Source organism: Phymastichus coffea, unplaced genomic scaffold (assembly GCF_024137745.1).
Source record: "Phymastichus coffea isolate CEN01 unplaced genomic scaffold, Cenicafe_Pcof_1.1 PCOF00141, whole genome shotgun sequence".
Lineage (NCBI taxonomy): Eukaryota > Metazoa > Arthropoda > Insecta > Hymenoptera > Eulophidae > Phymastichus > Phymastichus coffea.
In genome coordinates, this window is record NW_026706952.1 from 151107 (window position 1) to 171882 (window position 20776).

The window sequence follows — 20776 nt, forward strand, 5'->3', positions numbered from 1 at the left end:
ACGATTTGTAAATATTTTAATTTTGTGATGATTGATTGCAGTGTAAAGACTTTTTCTTATGTTTAAGAAGAATCTATTTTTGTATAAGATTTTATTAACTTTTGAGAAGTTTTTTGTATGGATCTTATTTTTAATTCACAGATAAATGCATCTTTTTTTATATTAAAAAATTGGCTAATCTTTGTGACAAAGCCTAATACAAATGAAATAATTATGTTTAAGTTATAAAACTAATGACTCGTCAATCAATGCATTTACTTAAAATAAAGGATTGTAAAAATCTGAATATCAGCTAATAATAAATATCACATTTTGCTCAATTTTTCTTCTTGTGCCAAAAGCTGTGTCTTAATTTTTTGCAAGAGTTCCTTTTTTACAATATCTGGCACCCGGCTCCTTGCTCTCTGTGTTACCATTGCTAAAAGAGCATCATATGTGATATCTTGGCCATTTTCCTTGATGATCTCCTTACATATCAGTTTTACTTCGTCTCTCCAGCCACATTCAACTAGTCGGCGCCGTAATAGTTCTTTTAACCTATAAAATAATTAAATTATTTCCTACTCGATACCATGTTTTAGAAATTCTTAACAATATCACTCAGTTAAACTGTCTAATTTAATTTATCAAAATATCCTCGAATATGTTACACTTTTGAAAAATATAATAAAAAGATTTCAAGAATTAATTTTTCCAATGAGTAATAAAATTTACAAAAATTCCTTACCCATCTCGATCACCAGCTTTGACTAAAGTTTGATGTGGCGAATTCTTCATTTTTGTAAGAATTTATTCAGCAACCACAAAACAATATACTTATCCAGTTTACAAATATTAATCGAATATTCTAGGTTATGTTGCGTATAGAATTCGACGCCATTGAATAACAACAAAAATATCTGAATCGGAATATATTATAAAGCTAAAGTATCATTGGTTAATTTTATCTATCGCCTGACCAGGTGCTGGGGTCGGGATCGGGAATCCGGGATTGGTATCTTACTCCTAGCCTAACTTCATATAGTTTCATTTTATGAAATGAAGTCTGTTCGTTCGGACAGTTATAAATATATATTTTCACGCAATAACTTAATATACAAAAAAGAAAATGAAAACCCTACATTGTTATAGTAGTATTTATTTATTTTTTATTTTATTTATTTATTTACCAAAAAAAAATTACAGAATTTACGCGTTTGAAAAATTGGTATATAAAATATAATAAATTTTATTAAATTAAACTTATCTAGTAATATATACATAATAATAAAATATTAAAAAGTTTATATAAGTTTCAAACATCACGGTTTTAATAAATGTAAATATCTATATTGTATATTTTCATTATTTCTCTAAGTAATTCCCATTAAAACAATTAAATCTAATTATTGTTTTAATCAAATTTCTTAGTTTTTTCTAATGTTCATTTTGTAATTGCTAACATTTTTAATTCTTTTCACAGCACAATATAAATGAACTTCGGTGTTAATAGGTTTTTAAATCTTTTTTTACTTCATATATTTATTTTTTAATTCATAATAATGATAAAAAATTAATTCGTGTACAAAAACTTGATCTAATCTTAGAAGGCAATTACGTATAATAAAATTCTTTTTAACTAATAATGTTAAAGAACTTATTTTTAATTTTGTAGTTGATGTATAATTGTTTTATTTGCAGTATTCCATGCTATTTTTTTATATTATAAGTTATATATTTTTATCCTATAATTTAGTAAACTATGAAAGTAAGCATAGTAAAGTATTAGTAGCTAATTTAGTACTGGATATTTTCACTTATATAGTTTGTAACAAATAAATATTAAATATTTAGTTTTATTAATTATATTGTTGACATAATGACTCCATTTTTAATTAAAGTCTATTGTTATACCTATATATATATATATATATATATATATATATATATATATATATCTAAAACTTAACCATCTTTAATGTTTTATGGAAAATTATATAGCTGGAACATGATTTAAAACACAATATATTTCTCTATAACTAGCTAATGTCATAAATACTTAATATGTGTTCATTGTGATCATTGCATTTTATTATTTTTGATTATTCGTAATTATAGCAGTATCATTTAATACGCAAAAATTAAATTTTTTAAATTATTCGCTGCGAACAACTGGTCAAACGAACTGACTTATTGTCATAAAATGTATAAATCTCAGAAGAAGAGTAAGATCTAAGATATTAATGCCGGCCACGGAGACTATATAATATAGAGACAATGCACGTATAGTTTTTATGTTATATTGTTTTGCTATATAGTTTCCACTTTCCATATGATACCGGCCCAGCAGTCCCAGCACTGCCTGCAGCTATATTCTCATGTATTCCAAGACAATAATCTCTTGAAGAAGTTGCAAGCGAAATCGTGTTTACGCTTTTAAGCATACTGGAACTTGACAAGTACGAGTAACTGTGTGTGTTATATAGATAATGCGATGACAAATGCTCGAGAAACAATATTAAAAATATAAAGAAGCACCAAAATGATTGTCAAGAGAAAGACGATAATTGCAGTGTATTTTAGTGACGTCTGATCTTAAGCATTTCATCAGTAGCTTCGACTTTCACCTACGTATTTTTTTTGTCAATAATAGTTTTTATTTGACGCTATGAGCTCCGATGAAAGCATTTGCTGGTTTCACGGCAATCTTTCAAGGGATGATGCCGAACAATTATTGAAAGATGGTATGTATTTTTTGTTTGACAATACTTTGAGAAATTTAATTGGAATAATGGACCATACAAACTTGATTTATTTATTTTTAGAAGGTCGAGAGAATGGAACTTTCCTTGTAAGAGAAAGTGGTTCTTCTTTGGGAGATTATGTCCTCTCAGTCACATATAATGGTGATGTTGCCCATTATCAAATTAGAAAACATGGGGAAGACGCCTTTTTTTCAATAGGTGAGTTTTTGAAACAAGAAAGTTGACTAATCAATTTATTTCTTTGTTGATACTGAGCAGTCCTTTATATTTGTCTCATTTGTGTGCATTTGTGAATGATTTCAGATGATGAGACAACAATTCATGGTTTAGAAACACTTATAGAATATTATCAACAAGAGAATCATGGGCTAGTGACTACATTACGAACACCTGTTAAAGGTTTGCCACCTCCGCATGATACCAGGAGACATGGAAGAACAAATTTGTTGCATAGAGCTACACTTAGAGTAAAACTTTCTCTTTTCAGTTGCATCATATGATAATAATTGAAGCAGTTAAATAATTTATTTAAAACTTGCAGAGAAATTATACAGTAGTATCTGAACTTTTAAAATGTGGCTATAGAAGTTTGGATGCCAAAAATCAACTTGGTCAAACAGCAGTACACCTGGCTGCTATGGATGGTACAGATGAAATATTGACTCAACTAATCCAAGCCAATGCTAGTGTTAATTGTAGAGATACTGCTGGTTACACACCTTTGCATGTAAGTTTATTACTAAGCTTATATGAACAAATTACTGTAAAGAAAGGAATATAATTTAATACAGGTATTTAACAGATACTCATTATTTCTTTAAAAAGCAAAAAGCAATAGGATATATGTATAAAACAAGTAAAACAATAAAAGTAAGCAGGTTTTGATGCTGGCTAAGGATTAGTTTAGCTTTAAAAATTAGTTTGCTTCATTATTTCACTGCGTATATGTTTTTTTAATCCATTATTACCCAAGCCAAATCCAAGCCAGATAGCATCAAACCAACCACTGGATCACTATCAAAACAAAAAAATTTTACTCGTGTTTTTTATTTTATGTTATTGTTTAAACGAAATAATTTCGTTTATTTAAATTATTTAAACAAATTATTTAAACAAGTTTAAAAAAATTTTCCGATTTAAAAAAACTAATCATGGCAATCTATTCTACAAGAAAAAACACATTGAAAACTTCTATACTATTTTTCTGTTAGATTCTATATTGTAAATCTTAGATTTTTGTATTTTGTATTATCTTAGAAAATAAAGTATTCAACTTTATTCAGAAATCAAGATTTTATTCTAACCAATTACACAAGACATTTAGGCATGATTTTTTTTTAACCGATCGTTTAGGGTTGGGTTTAAGTGACGGATTACATATGTGTAAGAAAGTTCTAAAAAGGTTTTTTACTTATTTTTCCGCGTAGGATCGATGGTATGATCAGTTTTTAAAATTGCAAAATTTAAAGTTTTTATAATTATTTAAATGATTTCACATAAACAATTGGTATCGCAAAAAGAAAAAACACGGGTACATTTTTCCCGTTTTAACAGTGATCCACTGGTTAGTTTAGTACTATCCGGCCTGGATTTTGCTTGGGTAATAATGGGTTAAATTCGGTTCATTGAATCTTATTGTTTCTCTGTGATTTATGCAAATATTTGTATGTATATTAGTCTTTAACTTGAATTCAGTTTAATTTATTTTTCTAGTATGCTTGCCAAAGTAATTTGCCAAGTACAGTACAAATATTGATTGCTGGGGGAGCAAATATACAGGCTCGTCATACAGAAACAGGTGAATTTTATAATCTTTATTATATAATCTTTTTAGCAATGTTTTTCAAAATTATTGTCGATGTATTTGATACAATCATATTGCGTTGATCTTTAGGAATGGTGCCATTACACGAAGCAGCAAGCAGAGGCCATAAAGAAGTAATACAATTGCTATTGTCAGCAAATGCACCATTAAACCCTCGAACGTTAGAAGACGACGTGCCAGCAGATCTTGCAAAACTTAACGGCCATACAGAGTGTGAACAGTTATTGCGTAAGTTAATTCTATTACTAAATTCACGTGCAATTAATGCTTGCATTGTACTTAAGTTTCATTAATTTCTCACAGGTAATTATAGTAGACCAACAAAAGAAAAATTAGATGATTGGTACCATGGTACCTTGGAAAGAATGGAAGCTATTAATCTCATACATCAACATGGCGATCTTGATGGATCATTTTTAGTTCGTCTTAGTGAGAGGCATGATGGTATTCGAGTTCTCACAGTTATGTATAATAAACAAGCCTATCACTTTCAAATACAAAAACAAGTAAGTTGAACCACTGACAATTTAGAAATCTATTACATTTCTGATTAAATATTTTATTTGATGATCGCAGAAAAACTTTTTGTTTATTGATAATGGGCCATATCTACCTTCATTAGAGCACGTTATAGAGCATTATAAATGCATGCAAGATGGACTTCCGGGACCTTTGATTCATCCTATTGCACCAGCACCTAAACCTCCTGTTCCAGAAATGCCATCGTCGATCTTCAATGGGGTAAGTATTCCATAAAGACGCAACATTAAACATTGTTTTTATAAATATCAATGGCAATTGTTTATTTACGTTTTAGGATTCTATAAGAAAGAAGAAACTCTCGATTCCCGAACCTCCACCTCGTCTTCCTGAAAAACCATATTTAAGTCCGAGTAATCCCATAAGAGTAGACAATAAAAGTGTCAATAACAAATTAAACGACAATGATCTTCACAGCGCTGTACCCGCAATAGTTGAAAACGACAACGATGAAATGTCCGTAAACAAAGTTTTTATCCCTGGTGAAAATATAATCCTAGGAGAAGTATTAGGTGAAGGAGAATTCGGAGCCGTTTACGAGGGTCTCTACGACAGACCATGTGGACGTCAAGAACCTGTCGCTATAAAAATGTTAAGGGATACGCAAAACGTTACAACTCGAGAGGAATTTTTACGAGAAGCACGTTTGATGATGACTTTCAATCATCACTGTATAGTTAAATTAATAGGATTCTCAGAAGGCCCTCCACTTTTGATGGTATGGAAATGCATTGCCTAATGTTCTCATTCTGATATATTCGTGATATAAAAATAATTATAGTAAATTTTAGGTTCAAGAATTAGTTTCACTCGGCTCTATGCTGGCTTATCTTTTGGAATTTCCAGACAGAATCAGTCCTAATTATGAGCTTAAAGTGTGGGCTTCTCAAATTGCCTGTGGTAGGTAGTAAAAATATTTTCTAGTTTAATACAAATTCTATTATATAATATAGTAGTAAAACCCGTTTTCTTTCAATACAGGTATGAAGTATTTAGAAGAAATAAGGCTTGTTCACCGAGATTTGGCTGCAAGAAACATTCTGCTGGCTTCAAGACATCAAGCAAAAATAAGTGATTTTGGTCTTTCAAGAAATTTTGGTTCTAACGACTATTACAAAGCTACGGCAGGAGGAAAATGGCCTATCAAATGGTTCGTATGATTCATCAAAAGTTATTATTATTGTTCCAACATTCTTTTAGAAATATTCATGTAATGTATTCAAATAGGTACGCTCCTGAATCTTACAATTTTGGCAATTTCTCTAACGCTAGTGATGTATGGAGCTATGGAATCACGTTGTGGGAAATGTTTTCATACGGAGAACAGCCTTACGGGAACAGAAGAGGAGCTGAAGTGAGTAATCATTCATTTCATTTATCAATCATTACAACTTAATTTAGTGTTTATACCATTGAAATATACTTAACAGGTAATAGAACTAGTAGAAAAAGGAGATCGACTGTCTTGTCCTAAAAAATGCCCCGATCACGTCTATCAAGTTATGCAGAAATGTTGGTCATATAAGCCAGCCGATCGTCCCACGTTTCAAGAACTACTCGATATTTTTAGCAGTGACCCAGAATACGCCAACATTCGAGAACTTGTGACAGCTGTCGATATCAGCTGATGATTCAAAAGCAATCGTGTGTTATGTATACTTTTAGTATAGCATTTTTTTAACCGAACTGATGAAAAAAAACACGTTACGCTTTGATTTTGTATTAGTCTAAGTATATGTTTTTCAAATAAAATATTATAATTTATTATTTTTATTTTTGTGTACATCTTATAATGAACTGTAAGAAAAGATAATCTATATCATTCAAAGCACGAAAATTTTTTTAAGACATTTCATTAATGTGAGGAAATAATAATAAATAAAAAGCATTTTTTTAAAAAACCGATAAAAATGTATTCACCATTGACATTTCACTATACAAAAATGAACTTAATATGGTCCAATATAAAAATGCCTATAATATGGTTATTCTATTCGTCTTTCATAATTTGATAAATTTTAAGAACTTAAACTAACGTAAAACAGATTTATCCAGGTAGAAACAAAAATAATAACTTCAATTTAGCGATGTTTCGCTACTTCTTGTTTGCGGCCTCATTAGGTTCTAAATTATAATTTTGAAATATATAAATACAATTAGACAAAATTATACTCATGTCAGAAAAATCAATGTAAAAATATTTAAAAGAATAACGCCGTTAAATTGAAGTTATAATTTTTGTTTTTATTATGGGTATATCAATTTCACATCGGTTTAAGTTCTTCAAAAAAAAGTCTACAAATTATGTGGTTTTCGAAATTCAATGTATTATATCGTCAAGATATAAAACATAAAACTTACGTTAATTGTTTTAAATATCTGTTTTCATATTTAAAAATGTTCCCTAACATCTATTGGTTTGCTTATTTTCAACACCTTATTCAACATTTAATAAATCAATGTCATAAAAAACCTCATATATTGGATTGTGTTAATCTATAAGAAATGTTTTCAAGAAAGGCAATGTTTATTTTTTTTAATTTTATAAAATGTGTTATATTGAAGAATTTATAATAAATAAAATGCTCGTTGAAAAGAACCGATGAAAATTTATTTATCACTATTATCAGGTTGTACATTTGACGTGACACCAGTGTATATCACTTTTTTGTATTATGTTGCGGCTTATAAAATGCCATCGCTCAGGCAAATAATTTCAAGTGATGTACGATGTATTTTATTTATTAATCATTAGTTTAGGGACGCTCATAATTTTTGACGTCGTGTAATAGTTAAGAAAGAAACTTACGTTATAATTATTGAGCTGCAGTAGACTTGGACTAGATTTACTTACTACAATCAAAATGATCGTGAAAATATGTTGAAAAATCTACCATTATTTGAAATATAAGAACGTCATAACAGCTGAAAATGTGTAAAACTCGTTCAACCGTAGCCCAACACATGTCGCGTCACCATTCTATGGAATGCTTATTATTCTAAAACGTACTATATCAATATACTCTTTATAATCAAAACGTATGTTATATATAAAATTCTACAAATTACGTAGAAAAGTTAAGTTTTACAAGGACTCATAGCACAGATTATGTTTCAAGCACGAATGCACAATTGAATAGTTAAATCAGTACTTTGTGTAAAGATTTTGAAGTTTACAAAAAAGAAAGATTTTCAACAACGTTTTTCTTCAAATTATCAGTGGCGCGAAATGTGCCTTGTGCTTCTACTGCTTCTCAAAAGGCAAAAAGGTTCTCAAAAATTAGCTACAATTCCATAGTGAACCTCTGGCTTATTTACAAATTATATACAGACAAAATTATGTATGAAAATTTGCGCTCTCGTAATACCAAGCTTGAATGCTAAGTCCAAGTTTTGTTTCCATTATATTTGGTTTCGCCTGTGATGTAATCTTTTTCTTGTCTTTTCGATTGGCTATTCAAGATTATTTGTTACAGAACGATTTTCATTTTCCAATTTAGATTCAATACAAAAAAGTTTGGAGTATTCAATCGTAACTAACGACATCATGAATGTCATTTAAGGGTATTTCAAACGTCTTTATTTGATGTTCTATTTTCATACAAAAGATTACGACACACGCAAATTCGCATAGCAGAATGTTCTATCTTGGCTTTATATATAAATTACATTTGTAAATATAGTAGAAAATAACGGAGGGAAAAAAAGGAAAATAAATAATATCGGAAACTAATTTTATGTACAAAACATTAAATTCCCGAATTAGTAATTATTCCTACGAGGAATTTGATTTAAATCCAACGATCGGATTTCCCTTTTTATGCATAAGTTTTTCCCAAAAGAAAACAAAGATTTTTCACGTATAACTCTCTCACTTACTTACTATGAATTTAAGGCAAAGAAAAGGAAAAACGAAAAAAATACTCGGAATAAAAAGCTAACGTCTAGTTGATCGCTACCTATCCATTGCCATGTTTTCTAAGTTTTTCAACTGTTTTTTACCGAAAGAAAAAATAAAGAAATTCTCATTTAATTACTATTTACACATACGTTTACCCGCGTCGCAATAACAAGATCAAAACACCGCTTAAAAATTATAATTTTCAATTCTTCTCTCTTTTCTGTTTGCTCGCAAAAATTTATTTCATCATTTCTTTCGCTCGTGTGTACCAATCACGCATACTAAAACATACAACTTACAAAATACTCACGCATACATATACGTGCATCTTAATAGTTTTATCGCAGATAAGTGTTTCACATTCCTAAAACAAAAAGAAAAAATATGAGTTCCATATCTCTACACAACGTAGCTGTTTTAAAACATTGCATGCATTTTCTTTTTTTGCAATATCGCTTCGCAATTTAATCGCTGCATTGCACGAGACTCTCATTCTCGTTCAAGATAAATCAATCAGCTTGTTTTGTGTTTATCATTGAATAGCTTGCGAAAGATTCTCGTGAACGTAATATTTTTGCCCTCTCCCCCACTTGCAGAACTACGAATGATTACCACCAGCGAAGTATCGACACAAACAAAACGTTATCAGGCATTCTCCTAGTATCTTCAAAGGTCGTGTAAGGCTAATAAAAAGTGTAAAAGAAATGCAAATGAATAGAAGAAACAAAGCAATGTAAAACTGAGAAATTGATTGATGTAAACTTGAAAATGCAAGATATAACAATTCATACGTGGAAATCTGATTGCCGATACAAACTATAAGAAATAAATAGTAATCATCAATAAGAAATAAACAAAGAAATAGACAACGGCGACAAGCTTAGCCAATCGAGAATTTTAAAAAGCACAATCGGTAATTGTAAAAATAGTGACCTACTCTTCTCCGCAGATCAGACGCAGATGCAAGCACACACGCGTACACACACATACATACGCACACGGACATGCACATGCACATACACATATACACACGCATACGCATACGCACATGCACACACAAACGAGATTTACAGGCACACACGCGCGAGCGTACTAGAGAGCAGCAGAGCTGATTTTGGTAGTAGAACCGGCAGATCAAACTTGACCACCGACGTCAGCTTGATATCTGAGAGTCAGGTATTCCGCAGCCTCAGTCATGCGGTTGATGCTACGATGGAGTCCATGAAGATGACGCCTGAACTGCTCAGCAGCAAGATTGGCGAGTCGATCACTTGGCTCTTCGCTTTCTAAGCCAGAATCATTCTCGATGCCTGTGTCCGAGTCCGAATCGCTTGCCGAACTACTCGATACCATCGACGATGCTGACTGAACACTTTGCATCGATGTGGTTGATGGACACCTCGCGTGGCCTAGACGAGCGTGCTCCATTGCGGCAACTTGCGCCTTGTTGCGCTGAGCTTCTTGCTCCTACAAAAGAAATGTTCTTCCTTAGTTATTCCCTCATTTTAAACAAATTACTTCTGCTATAAACGATCGTAACTAATTAATTGATCAATTAATTTTTACAGAAATTTAATCGCTTCCAAATAATTCATCGTTAATCCTTAATTAGAAGTGTTTTTTTTTGTGATATGATTTTTAAGCGTGAGATCTTTAACTGTAACAATTTCCTACTCCATATCGTTATCTTTGAACTCTCTATTAAATTGTTAATATTCCACGATATCATCGTTACCCCCTCTCACTAAATTGCAAATCAAACGATATTAATTAGTCTCTCAAGTGCCACATATCAATTTAATGAAAGTAATTGTACGCGTTTAAAGTGCGTAGATAAGATAGTCAATAACAAAATGCTGTATTCCATGTACAAACCTTAATCAATTACGCTATTATTAACTGCATTTATTATTGAAAAAGAAACATGATCAGTACGATCAAAGAAAACGGAAAAATACCAAATTATGTACGGCGAGTCGTAAGGAGGAAATTAGTGATAAACTTGAACTCGTGCAATACCTGTTGCTCGTCAGCGAGGTTCTGAGCAGGATTCTCCTGCGACCAGAGCAGTTCGATTTTCATTTGGTTGACAATATTATAAAGTCGGTAGAGATCGGTGTTGTTGAGGTTGCTTTTGATGGTGGACGAGCCGTTTCTGCATTCTTTTTGGCAGATTGTGTCTGATGCATCGCCAACGGCTAAATCCAACAAACGACTCGGCACCAATATCGTCTCTTCCATCTCGTTAACTGTGCGAACGAACCTCTCCATGCTGTTGAGGATGCTGGCATTGCTGAATTCCGGCTCCTCGTGCCTTGCGATCCTGCGCAGGCTGCATCTGCAAATGCAAAACGATCGAACGAATTAGCCACGCAGAACCATCTCTATGGGAACTTTTCTATTCGAGCGCGCGTCAAAACATTTCGCGTCATAATTATCTGGCCCGTGCGTCATTTACGCGAGCACGCCAAAGCTCGTTCGAGTGTCTCTCAGTTGGGATGTCAGTGAACTACAGAGAAAAACCGGATCATCACTATGCGCGAGCCAACCATGCGCCAGCTATATTATATTTACGTGACCAGCGCTGGTGACTCCATCGTCATTCAGAAAACACCTCTTCTTTTGCATATTAACACGAACGTAATACGATTAAATATATTTACGTAAGCGTCACACTTATTTGGCCATTTCTACGAGTAAATAGGAAATGTATTCGCGACGCGATGATATTCCAGAGTCGCGGCTTGATTCAGTATTAACGAGACGTGCGCGCGATGATCGCGACTGCGGAACAAACTGGGGAAAAACTGCGAGAGCCGAGATCGGGCTCGTGCACGTGCGGGCGAAAATCGTAGAAACTGAAATGCAAACGACCTAGAATCCGCAATAGCTAGAAGAAAAGAAAACGGCCGCTTGTACAAATTGACGGCTACATGACGTTGCAGAATAATTCCTCCGAGAGAGCGGCACACACACGCGCGCGCGCGTCGGACTTTGTGGACGGCGAGGAGAAAGACATTTTTCGTGAGCTGACCTCGATGTATAAGCTCAGGTACACCTTGCTGGCGGCAAGTATATATATATTACTTTTGCGCTCCTCGACAGAGAACCGCGATGTATAGTGAGTCAGCGACTGTTTCTCTGCCTTTTAGGTGTAAAAATTACGATGGTTTTTATACTGTTTCCCCGTATACATCGTTTTGAGGACAAAGCCTCGGTTGAGATAGGTGAAAGGAACGACGTTCTTTTTTTTTAATAAGACTTATTATTACTGCTTAATGGAGGAGGAAAGACTACCTGAAGTATAAGTTAATGTGTTTTAGAGCTATCGAAAGTAATGTTCGCTTTGTAATAGTAACAATTACAATTTATGTTTTTCAGAGTTAATTAACCAAATTATTTTTTCATAGAGTTTGAATGTTATTAATAATTGTCGAAAAAATAACAAATACGAGTAATGAAATAATTATGGTTTTGTTCTGATATTGATTTCACGGTTCAATTTGTGACGATTTTTGGCAAAAAAGGGAATGGTATGTCATCCTGACAATCATCAATTCAAAATACATGGCTTGAAATACGTTCATACTCCAATAATCTGTAAATTCGAAAAAATCACCCGAACCTTCACAAATGTTGTTTTTTTGATCATATTTTGTGTTCTCATACGGAAGCTACGATTCGATTTTGCTCGATCAATTTAAATCCGCGTGTCCTTCAAATTTAAGAAGACTGATTGAAAATAATAAAATGAAATAAAATAAATTTAAAAATAAAACAAAACAAAATAAAGATAAAAAAAAGTGTATCGAAAATGCCGATAAGCCAAACACCCACGACCTCCAAAGTGGCAAGCACGCCCGTTCATTTTGCTAGTCGTGCGATCTTTTAGAAGTGGCGGTTAAGACTTTTCTCCTTATGTGACTCAGTCACTCATCAAAAAGGAGAGAATCTTCTTTACAAACTCGAAGAAATTAAACCGTCGCGACTTGGGCGTTTGACATGCAAAGTTGACGTCTCACGTGAGCGTACGAAAGTATCGATTGTATGGTAAACTGGCGCGTGGGAGAACGAAAGTCATTTTCACTTCGCGAGTGTACATCGCATTCGACGTTTTATTGAATAAATAACGGCACGCGGGCCAGGAAAGCGGAATTCTTCTGTGCTTTCCACAACTCGGGCCTTCCGATGCTCCGAGAGGGGGGGGGGGGGGGGGATAGTCGCGTCGAAGATAGGCATGTCGTAGGATCAGCATAAAGAAGTGGAGAAAAACGCACGAGTTGGCTCGGACGGCAGCGAGGGGAGCACAAGCTGTCAAACCAAGCGGAAGCACAGTTGCACACACACACACACACACACACCTAGACCTCCGATTGTCAACGGGCTGCCTCATGACACTGCACCACGTGCGGCGACGGAGACTGGCACGAGAGAGAGAACGAGCGGGCTGTGCGTGCGAACTCGGCGTGCGTCAAAGCTCAACTGACGAAAACTCCGCGCAACACAACTCGTAACGACGACGGGGGGAGTTCAACCTTGCCGTCCTGTCTGGCGCAACATGCTCCTCGCGCTCGCGCGCGATTATAAACGCCGTGACGGGACTGTAGAGGCGGCAGCCGCCACCGACGACGAACGTTCCAGAGCTCGCGGAGCCGATGGCCGCGCGCGGACGGCAATACGCCTTGGACTCGAAAGAACCCAGCGGACGATGCAACGGCGCCTCCTCTACTTTGGGCTACGATCAAAGTCAATGCTTCCCTTACGTCACAAAGAGATCCGCCGGCTTTTCCAATGACATAGGTGCTGACGAAAGCGAGCGCGAACATTTCGCAAATGAAATCAAAGACCACGCCGGATCTGAGAATGCGCTTTCACTTCGGCGCTGCTCGTACGGACAACCTTGACCAGACCAATACCTCTCGTATATTCAATACGTATAGACACTTCCGAAATTTATTGTCGCGCGTGGCACTGATTTAGATGTTTTGAAGGAACAACAATCGAGAATGTCCTGGAATCCACCGTGGCTGCGTGTGCCGAAGGATGCAAAAATTTTGATATTCTAAAATCCAAAACCGCAAGGTGAAGATCGTCAATTTTACTTCGTCGTTTCTGAAAGTGTGTTAGTAACTGATTTCTGATCTTAACAGTTTTCGTCATTTAGCAGATCGACGGCTCATTCATTCTTTTTCCTTCCACGGGATAATATTCTCACGGCGAATCTTGTATATTGACACTCGATTTACATATCTAAACACTCGAAAGAAGAAGAAAAATATCCTCGTGTTCCATTCTTAGTCACCTTGCCACAGGCGGGCAAATGCCGATAAAAGATCATCAAACGCAATAATCTCTAACAATACACGTATAATTCTATATCTGACCTCGAAGTCAAGCGCAAATCAATCATCATCATCAACATCGCAGAGCCGATAATAAAAACCTTGCGCGTCTCGGTTATGGGTCAAAGCTCTTCGCGCGCCCGTGACGATCTGAAAATGCGCAAAGTCGATCCGCATGAGCATAAGCATGGCAGAGATAAAAAGAAATTATCGAGCATCACGATTCGCACACGAGCGCACGTAAGCTTTCATCATGTTGCTGCCACGCGGGACAATCGTGATAGTACTAACTTGCTCGGAAAAAAGTTGTACCGTACGACGAGAGGCGTCAATGCGCACGTCGGTTCCGGTCCGCCCGGAGATTTACGAGCTTATTATTTACAATTGCTCACGCCAATTTTTAACTCTGTCGGCGGGTCGCCTGACGACCTGCTACGAGCCTAGCCAGGACTCGAATCGCTGCTGGTTAACGGTCGATCGATCAGCTTTGACGGATTCCTGTTTTGTCCTCTCGTATAATTACTCTGCCACGCGCCGGAGCATACCAGCGGATTCGTATCCCGACCGTGCGCTTTTTTCAAACGAGCCTTGCATAGCTTTGGCAATAAAAGATTAATCTGGGAAGAAAATTGCGCGCGCATTGCGAAATGGTGCGATCGCGTCGGGCACCGAAGAAAAAATCCCACGCTCGCCATTTATTTCTCTCAAGATTTTTCGTACAGATTGCCCGAAGATACGCAGGCTCATCGCGTGAGCTTTTCGCGGCGCGCAAGCAATATTACGACACGTCCTTAGCTAATTGAATAATCCCGCTCCGCTCGCTGCCCGCGAAGCCAATTGCGCAATCGCGCTACGTGTTTATAGTGCACCTGTACTACGAGCGACAAATGGAAAATCACTCGATCTGCTCATGATGCACTAACGAGTCAGTGGGTTGCGCGTAAGTGCGTATCGGTGTTTGGTTTACCAACGCCTGCGGAATCTGCTAGATCTACGTCGCGGACGACCAGCATACATTGATTGATTTTTGCGAGAAAAGGGAGCGACGATCGAGGTTGACGACTGCTTCATCCCCGCGCACGGAAGCGAACAAACAAATTATCGATTGCCTTTCGGCTCTACGTTCACTTGGGTCTTCGGTTAGCCGCGCCTGCGATAGTACTACGAGCACCGCGTACTTGCGTATTGCCAAATAATTCGTTAATCGAAACATGCCATCGGACCGAATATGAGTGCTCGGATCCCGTATCGAGCAGAACTTGAGCAAAAAACGAAGAACGAATCTAGCGCGTAATCGCCCAAATCCACCTTCCCGTTAACGATGGAGGATCCGCGCAACCGCATCTCATAAATACCAGATAAGCCAAGTTCATTCGCTCATTGAAAAATTCATCGCTTTCTTTTCAACCTCAAGCGAGCAATTGTGCCGAGTTGGCATTGCGAAATCTGTGGCGGTGCAGCGCGAAGTCATGCTCGCGTCTTCGGCTGGAAGACAAATAAAACGCCAGTGCCGCTGCTATTGGCGCGAGAGGCGATGAGGTAACGCGCATCGGCATCTGCTTTCTCGATCAAGGAGACGCCTCTCCAGTGCGCACTTTGCTTCTACGACTGCCCTTCCGACGATCACGTTTCCACATCAGGGCTCGGGGCCTTACGGAGCTGCGCGCGAGAAAGTGAAAACTGTCGGTGGCGAAAAGCCGCGATGGAAAAGATGATTGAGATAGTGAAAGTTACTCTCGGAAGATTATATTGGCTCGCAGAGTATGGTTAACGAACGGGCGACCCCCCCCCCCCCCCATTATGCAGAAAAAAAAGTAGCGAGTGCACCCCACGTCGACTCCGCGCACTGGCGCGATTGACGTATCCGCATAACCTCGCCGTTCATAGATATCGACTTCCTCTCCGCGCGCACGGAGGATGCGCGCGATCTCTTTCAAAGGCTTTTAATGGAGCTCTCCTCTCCGCCTCTCCTCGTACTCGTTTTCACGCATAATTTAAGCGTACGACGACCTGGCCATCGCCTTGACTATGAAAAGTATACCGATCAAGGCTCCCGACGTCCTCGATTTATCGAGATTTACCGGGATTCTATTTTTAGTGCTCTTCGCTGCACCTGACGTCTGCCTTCTCTCTTTCTCGGCCTCCCGGCGAACGATGATCATTAAGCGGCGATTCGCAAGTCACGCGCCACGACGTTTTTTCCTCCTACCGCCGCCCACCTGCCGCACCACTCCGCACTTTCTCTTCGCGCGTGCGCGAGAAGAACAAAAAAAGAGTTCTGCCGAGAAAAGGCGCGCGGGAAGCGCGCGCGATTTGTCCATTGCCCCTGACCTTCGCGCCCTCGCGACAGCAGCCGCGCGCCTCTCTGCGGAAGACTGCCGATTAAAATGAATCGATCGCGCGGCCGAGATACCCCGCTGGTCAGCAAATAAAACGACGGATATTTCCAGCGATTCCAAGTCCTTTCGAAGGTCGCCTGTCTGCTCGCCGACTTTCAATGAAGGCCAGCGATCGCACCACGATCGTTGCTCCTAACCGCACCGCAGGAAAGCACGGGCAAAACATTCTCCTCTCTCGCGCATCAATCATCGCACTCCGCGAACTTAACGACAGTTTACTTGTTTCCCTCTCTCCGCGACACACTTTCGCGATCTACATAAGCGATACAACGCGAGCTGCTCGGCCAATCAGACCGCGAGAGACTGTGCAGCCTAAAACCACCTGTAAAAGACTGCTTCGAATTCCAGCGGCTCTCTCTTCTCTCGCGAGCTTTTTTTGTAAGCGAGAGAAAGAGAGAGAGACGGATAATCGCTTTAGAAGACCCGCAAGCGTGTAGCAACATACAGAGCATCTTTGTTGAGTTGCTTGCGCGTATAGAATGGTAAACTGGGCCATGCGCATCCTTGTGTGAAAGGCGCGTACATTCTGATTTCACTGTATAGAGAAAGAAAGAGATTATTTCGGCTCTCTGGCATTATTGAGAATGAGCCTCGATCAACGTGCGGCTTTCAAAGTGGCGCAGCAGATTCTTGAGTGCGCGATAGTTTTAACGAGGCTAGTCGACCAGCTGCGCCGAGGAATCGGAAGAAAGCGAAAGTTTCGCGATGATGATTGTTTACTTGCCTGACGAGGATTCACGTGAAATGCCTTCTTCTGTTCTACCGTATTGCGAATCATTGACGCTAGCCTTTTTTTAGGGTGGAAATTTGACAAACCGAATGTGTTCGGCAGTGTGTTTTCTTTTATTTTGTTGTAATGGCCGCCGCCACGTGAGGTTATGTAAAAATTGTAAAATTTTTATTTTTTACCTTTCGATCGATAACTCGACGGAGCTTCTATGTTACGATGTTCATCATAAAAGTATAAGTGTAATTGTAAAGTAATTATCGTTGATGACAATTTGTAAAGACCAGTTATTACGATCTTGTTTCACTCGATTGGTCAATAAATAATTGATATGACTATTTTTTGTCTCCGTGTGTGAGAAAAACAATGAGATAGTCGGAGATAATGCAAGAAAAAACAAATAACAATTTTCGCAACAAGATTAAAAGAAGAAATGTCAGCAATGTATAAAATTGAAGTTTTTTCTTTAATTGCACACGAAGGAGTCATCGGTAATAGACGGTAGACTGCGGGGCAAAGCGGGTTTTGCGATCGGAGAAGTCATGAATGCAGCGAATCGTCGCGTTTCAGCAGCCAATGAAAGAAAAGCTGCGAGCCATTGACAAACAAAACTTGACCTCTCGCACTCGAGAGCAATTATTACAAAAGCACGCTTACAGAATGCGCATTATTTGTCGATACAATCAGATGGCGAAGCCTTGCATTGCACGACATAAAAAAAGATATCTATATCAATTACACACGTAGAAAAGTGCAGCACGCAAGTGTTTAGCGTGTTTATCATCGGGTTAGTCAATGCTCGAGGTGAAGCTATTCAAATAATTGTCGTCATTTTATCTATTAGCGGGCAATTAACAAAATGATTGTACGACTGTTTGACGCAAGGAAATTCGTGCATTTTTTCAGTGGACACGTGAATGCACAATTCCTATCTGCCAAGTATACTACAAAAGACGTATGCGGCGAAAGTGACTATCCTTGAGTTTCCCCTCACACACACGCACTTACGTCTTTTCTGTTGTTAATATTCGGAGTGAGTAGTATAATAAAAGTGCGAAGCCAAAACACAAACGACCTCGACGGAATTGTAGCAAGCTCTTTCTCTCGCGTTCGCGAGCTTTTGCGCAAAATCTGTCGAAATCAATGTTTACTATCGCTCTGGATTTTCCGCTGCTGCTGGCAAGCGTGTATAGCTGGTATAGCGAGCTCCGAGAAAGTTGGGACTGCGCGCACGAGTAGGGGAGCTATTTCCATCGCTACCGCTATGGCGATAGTTGAGTGCACACGTGTAACGAGCGCTAACACTTTTCGAAAGGATGTATCCGTGGCAGCTTATATAACCACAAACTTATGTGCACTTGAAACGAAACCTGCAGCCTGGGCAAACGCGAGAGTGCACGAGCTACTTTTCCTTCTTTAGGTGTATCAAATTGCGGCTCGCTATTATAATTATTCGTTTCGGCTATATTTATATGTAGGTTTACTACGAGTGACAGACGTCTTAGCGAACAATTTCGTCGACATTTCCCTTCGTTCAAAAAGTCTACCTCAAGCATCATAGAACTTTCTATCTAATTTGAACTGCTGACGCGTCACTGATTTCTCATTCTTTTCCGGGAATGCACCCGCACACGAACACATATATATGTACGTTACGTGTCCCATCTTCTCGGCATCAGGCCACGCCGGACGCGCATGCGCCTTTCGACTGTCGCTCGTAAAATCTTCGCTCGACGTAGGTATGGTCAGATCTCACGCGTGTATACACAAAACGACGACACTTATGTATACTACCATTGCAAGCTGAGGAAAATTTCGCGCATGGAAAGCATCCATCGCATCGCATCACCGGTAGCGCGCAGCGCGTGCGACAATGATTTCAAGACAGACACTATTCAGCCGGCGAGTTCTCTCTTTGGCAAACGAATCGATCGCCTGTTCTTTCGTGTCAAGGGCTAACGTCGTCGTGGCCTGGCAAAAGGAGAGAAAGAGCGAGAGCACGTCCGAGAAAAAAAGAGCAAAAAATGGAACAGACACGCCTCTATCTCGTTCTACGTATTTGTATGCGTGCATTACCTGTTGTTCTCGGCTGTGGTGCTGTTGCCGTTATTCATCTCAGTGCCGTAACCCACGATCGACATCTTTGAAGTGTGATTTGCACAGTCCACTGCAGGAACACTGCCTTTACACTGATGAAATAGAGTAGTGCGAGGACTACGACAATGACGACGATGAAGCGACGTGTGTGTATGTGTCACTGACTCTTGCGACTGATAGAGAAAGAAAGAGACAAATGAAGCTCATTCACACTCGATTCTCAACGGACGACTGACTGTGACTGAGCTAAACGCGCCTGTTACTTTGAGTAGTCGGCCGCTCCCTCTTCTGCACCGCCACGCTACGCCGCGCGATTTCGAGGGGAGGGTAGGGGAAACACGGGGTAAGAACATGTGAAGCCGCATCATGCACACGACGACGCGTCGCCGTATTATACAGAACGAGGTTGATCAACCTAACACACGCTAACGTGGCTTGCAAGTTCAATAAATGGAAAATTCTTCGGTATGCACCGGAAGGGCTGCTTATTTATGTTTTTCTCGATTGTTCAAAAGCCGGTTTCTGACGTTCTGCCGCACGTTTCGTGCGCGTAATACTTAGATTTTCTGGATTTCTTTTTTATTCGACCAAATGGGATTTAAATGAGGGATATGAAGTAATCTATGATCAAAGTTTTTAAAAGTTTTATCAAATGTTTTGTGTGCGTGTGTCTCATCACCCAACTCATATGGAAATACCGTATTAAAATTTTGTTTTGCGAGTACAAACTCAAAACTCAAAAGTACTTTCACATAAAATTTTAATTATTTCACTTCATTCTTTTTTGATTACGACCTCGTATATTTTTATAAGTAATGTCATTCACCGTTAATAAGCCGCCGAAGCATATTCGAAAAAGAAAATAAGCCAACTTAGCATTCCGAGTACACTTGACTGTTATGAATAAAAAAAAAGCAACGTAATCTATAAATAATTTACTTAAACAAAATTTTGAAACAAAAAAGAAGAATCAGAGACGCTTAAGATTTTTTTCATTAATCTTTCAGTGAAATTTGTGGAACAATATCATTCAGATACCTACTTAAATTTTTGAATTTCCAAAACATAAATAGGCCAAGCCAAATATACGCGGACGTCAATGTTATATATAGCTTGTAAATAAAAACATACAGGTATAACAAAATTTACATGACAATCGCAGTATGCGAAATCTTCTGAACAATTGAATACTTTGAAATTT

The 20776-nt window shown here is 37.9% G+C and overlaps 3 protein-coding genes across 4 annotated transcripts; 1 reads left to right on the top strand and 2 right to left on the bottom strand.

Moving 5' to 3' along the window:
* Positions 1–299: 299 nt before the first annotated feature.
* LOC131672024 (transcription and mRNA export factor ENY2-like) lies at positions 300–950 on the bottom strand. Its single transcript, XM_058948935.1, has 2 exons — positions 728–950; positions 300–537 (listed from the first exon to the last, which is right to left on the bottom strand). Exons 1-2 carry the CDS (start codon positions 775–777, stop codon positions 306–308), a joined length of 282 nt encoding a protein of 93 aa, XP_058804918.1. The 5' UTR covers positions 778–950; the 3' UTR covers positions 300–305.
* A 1445-nt stretch (positions 951–2395) lies between these two features.
* LOC131672038 (tyrosine-protein kinase Shark) lies at positions 2396–7524 on the top strand. The gene is made up of 13 exons (XM_058948962.1): positions 2396–2723; positions 2805–2942; positions 3048–3211; positions 3286–3471; positions 4458–4542; positions 4639–4797; positions 4873–5075; positions 5146–5310; positions 5387–5827; positions 5901–6009; positions 6091–6259; positions 6337–6463; positions 6540–7524. Exons 1-13 carry the CDS (start codon positions 2648–2650, stop codon positions 6735–6737), a joined length of 2220 nt encoding a protein of 739 aa, XP_058804945.1. The 5' UTR covers positions 2396–2647; the 3' UTR covers positions 6738–7524.
* A 196-nt stretch (positions 7525–7720) lies between these two features.
* Positions 7721–19831, bottom strand: LOC131672039 (uncharacterized). 2 transcript variants are annotated; one of them, XM_058948965.1, is made up of 3 exons: positions 19273–19403; positions 11030–11348; positions 7721–10477 (listed from the first exon to the last, which is right to left on the bottom strand). In XM_058948965.1, the coding sequence occupies exons 2-3, from the start codon at positions 11279–11281 to the stop codon at positions 10145–10147; spliced, it is 585 nt and encodes a 194-aa protein (XP_058804948.1). In that variant the 5' UTR covers positions 11282–11348; positions 19273–19403; the 3' UTR covers positions 7721–10144. The 2 variants fall into 2 exon arrangements, with proteins under 2 accessions (XP_058804948.1, XP_058804947.1); XM_058948964.1 differs by lacking the exon at positions 19273–19403 and adding an exon at positions 19555–19831 and having other exon boundaries at positions 7722–10477.
* Positions 19832–20776: the final 945 nt, after the last annotated feature.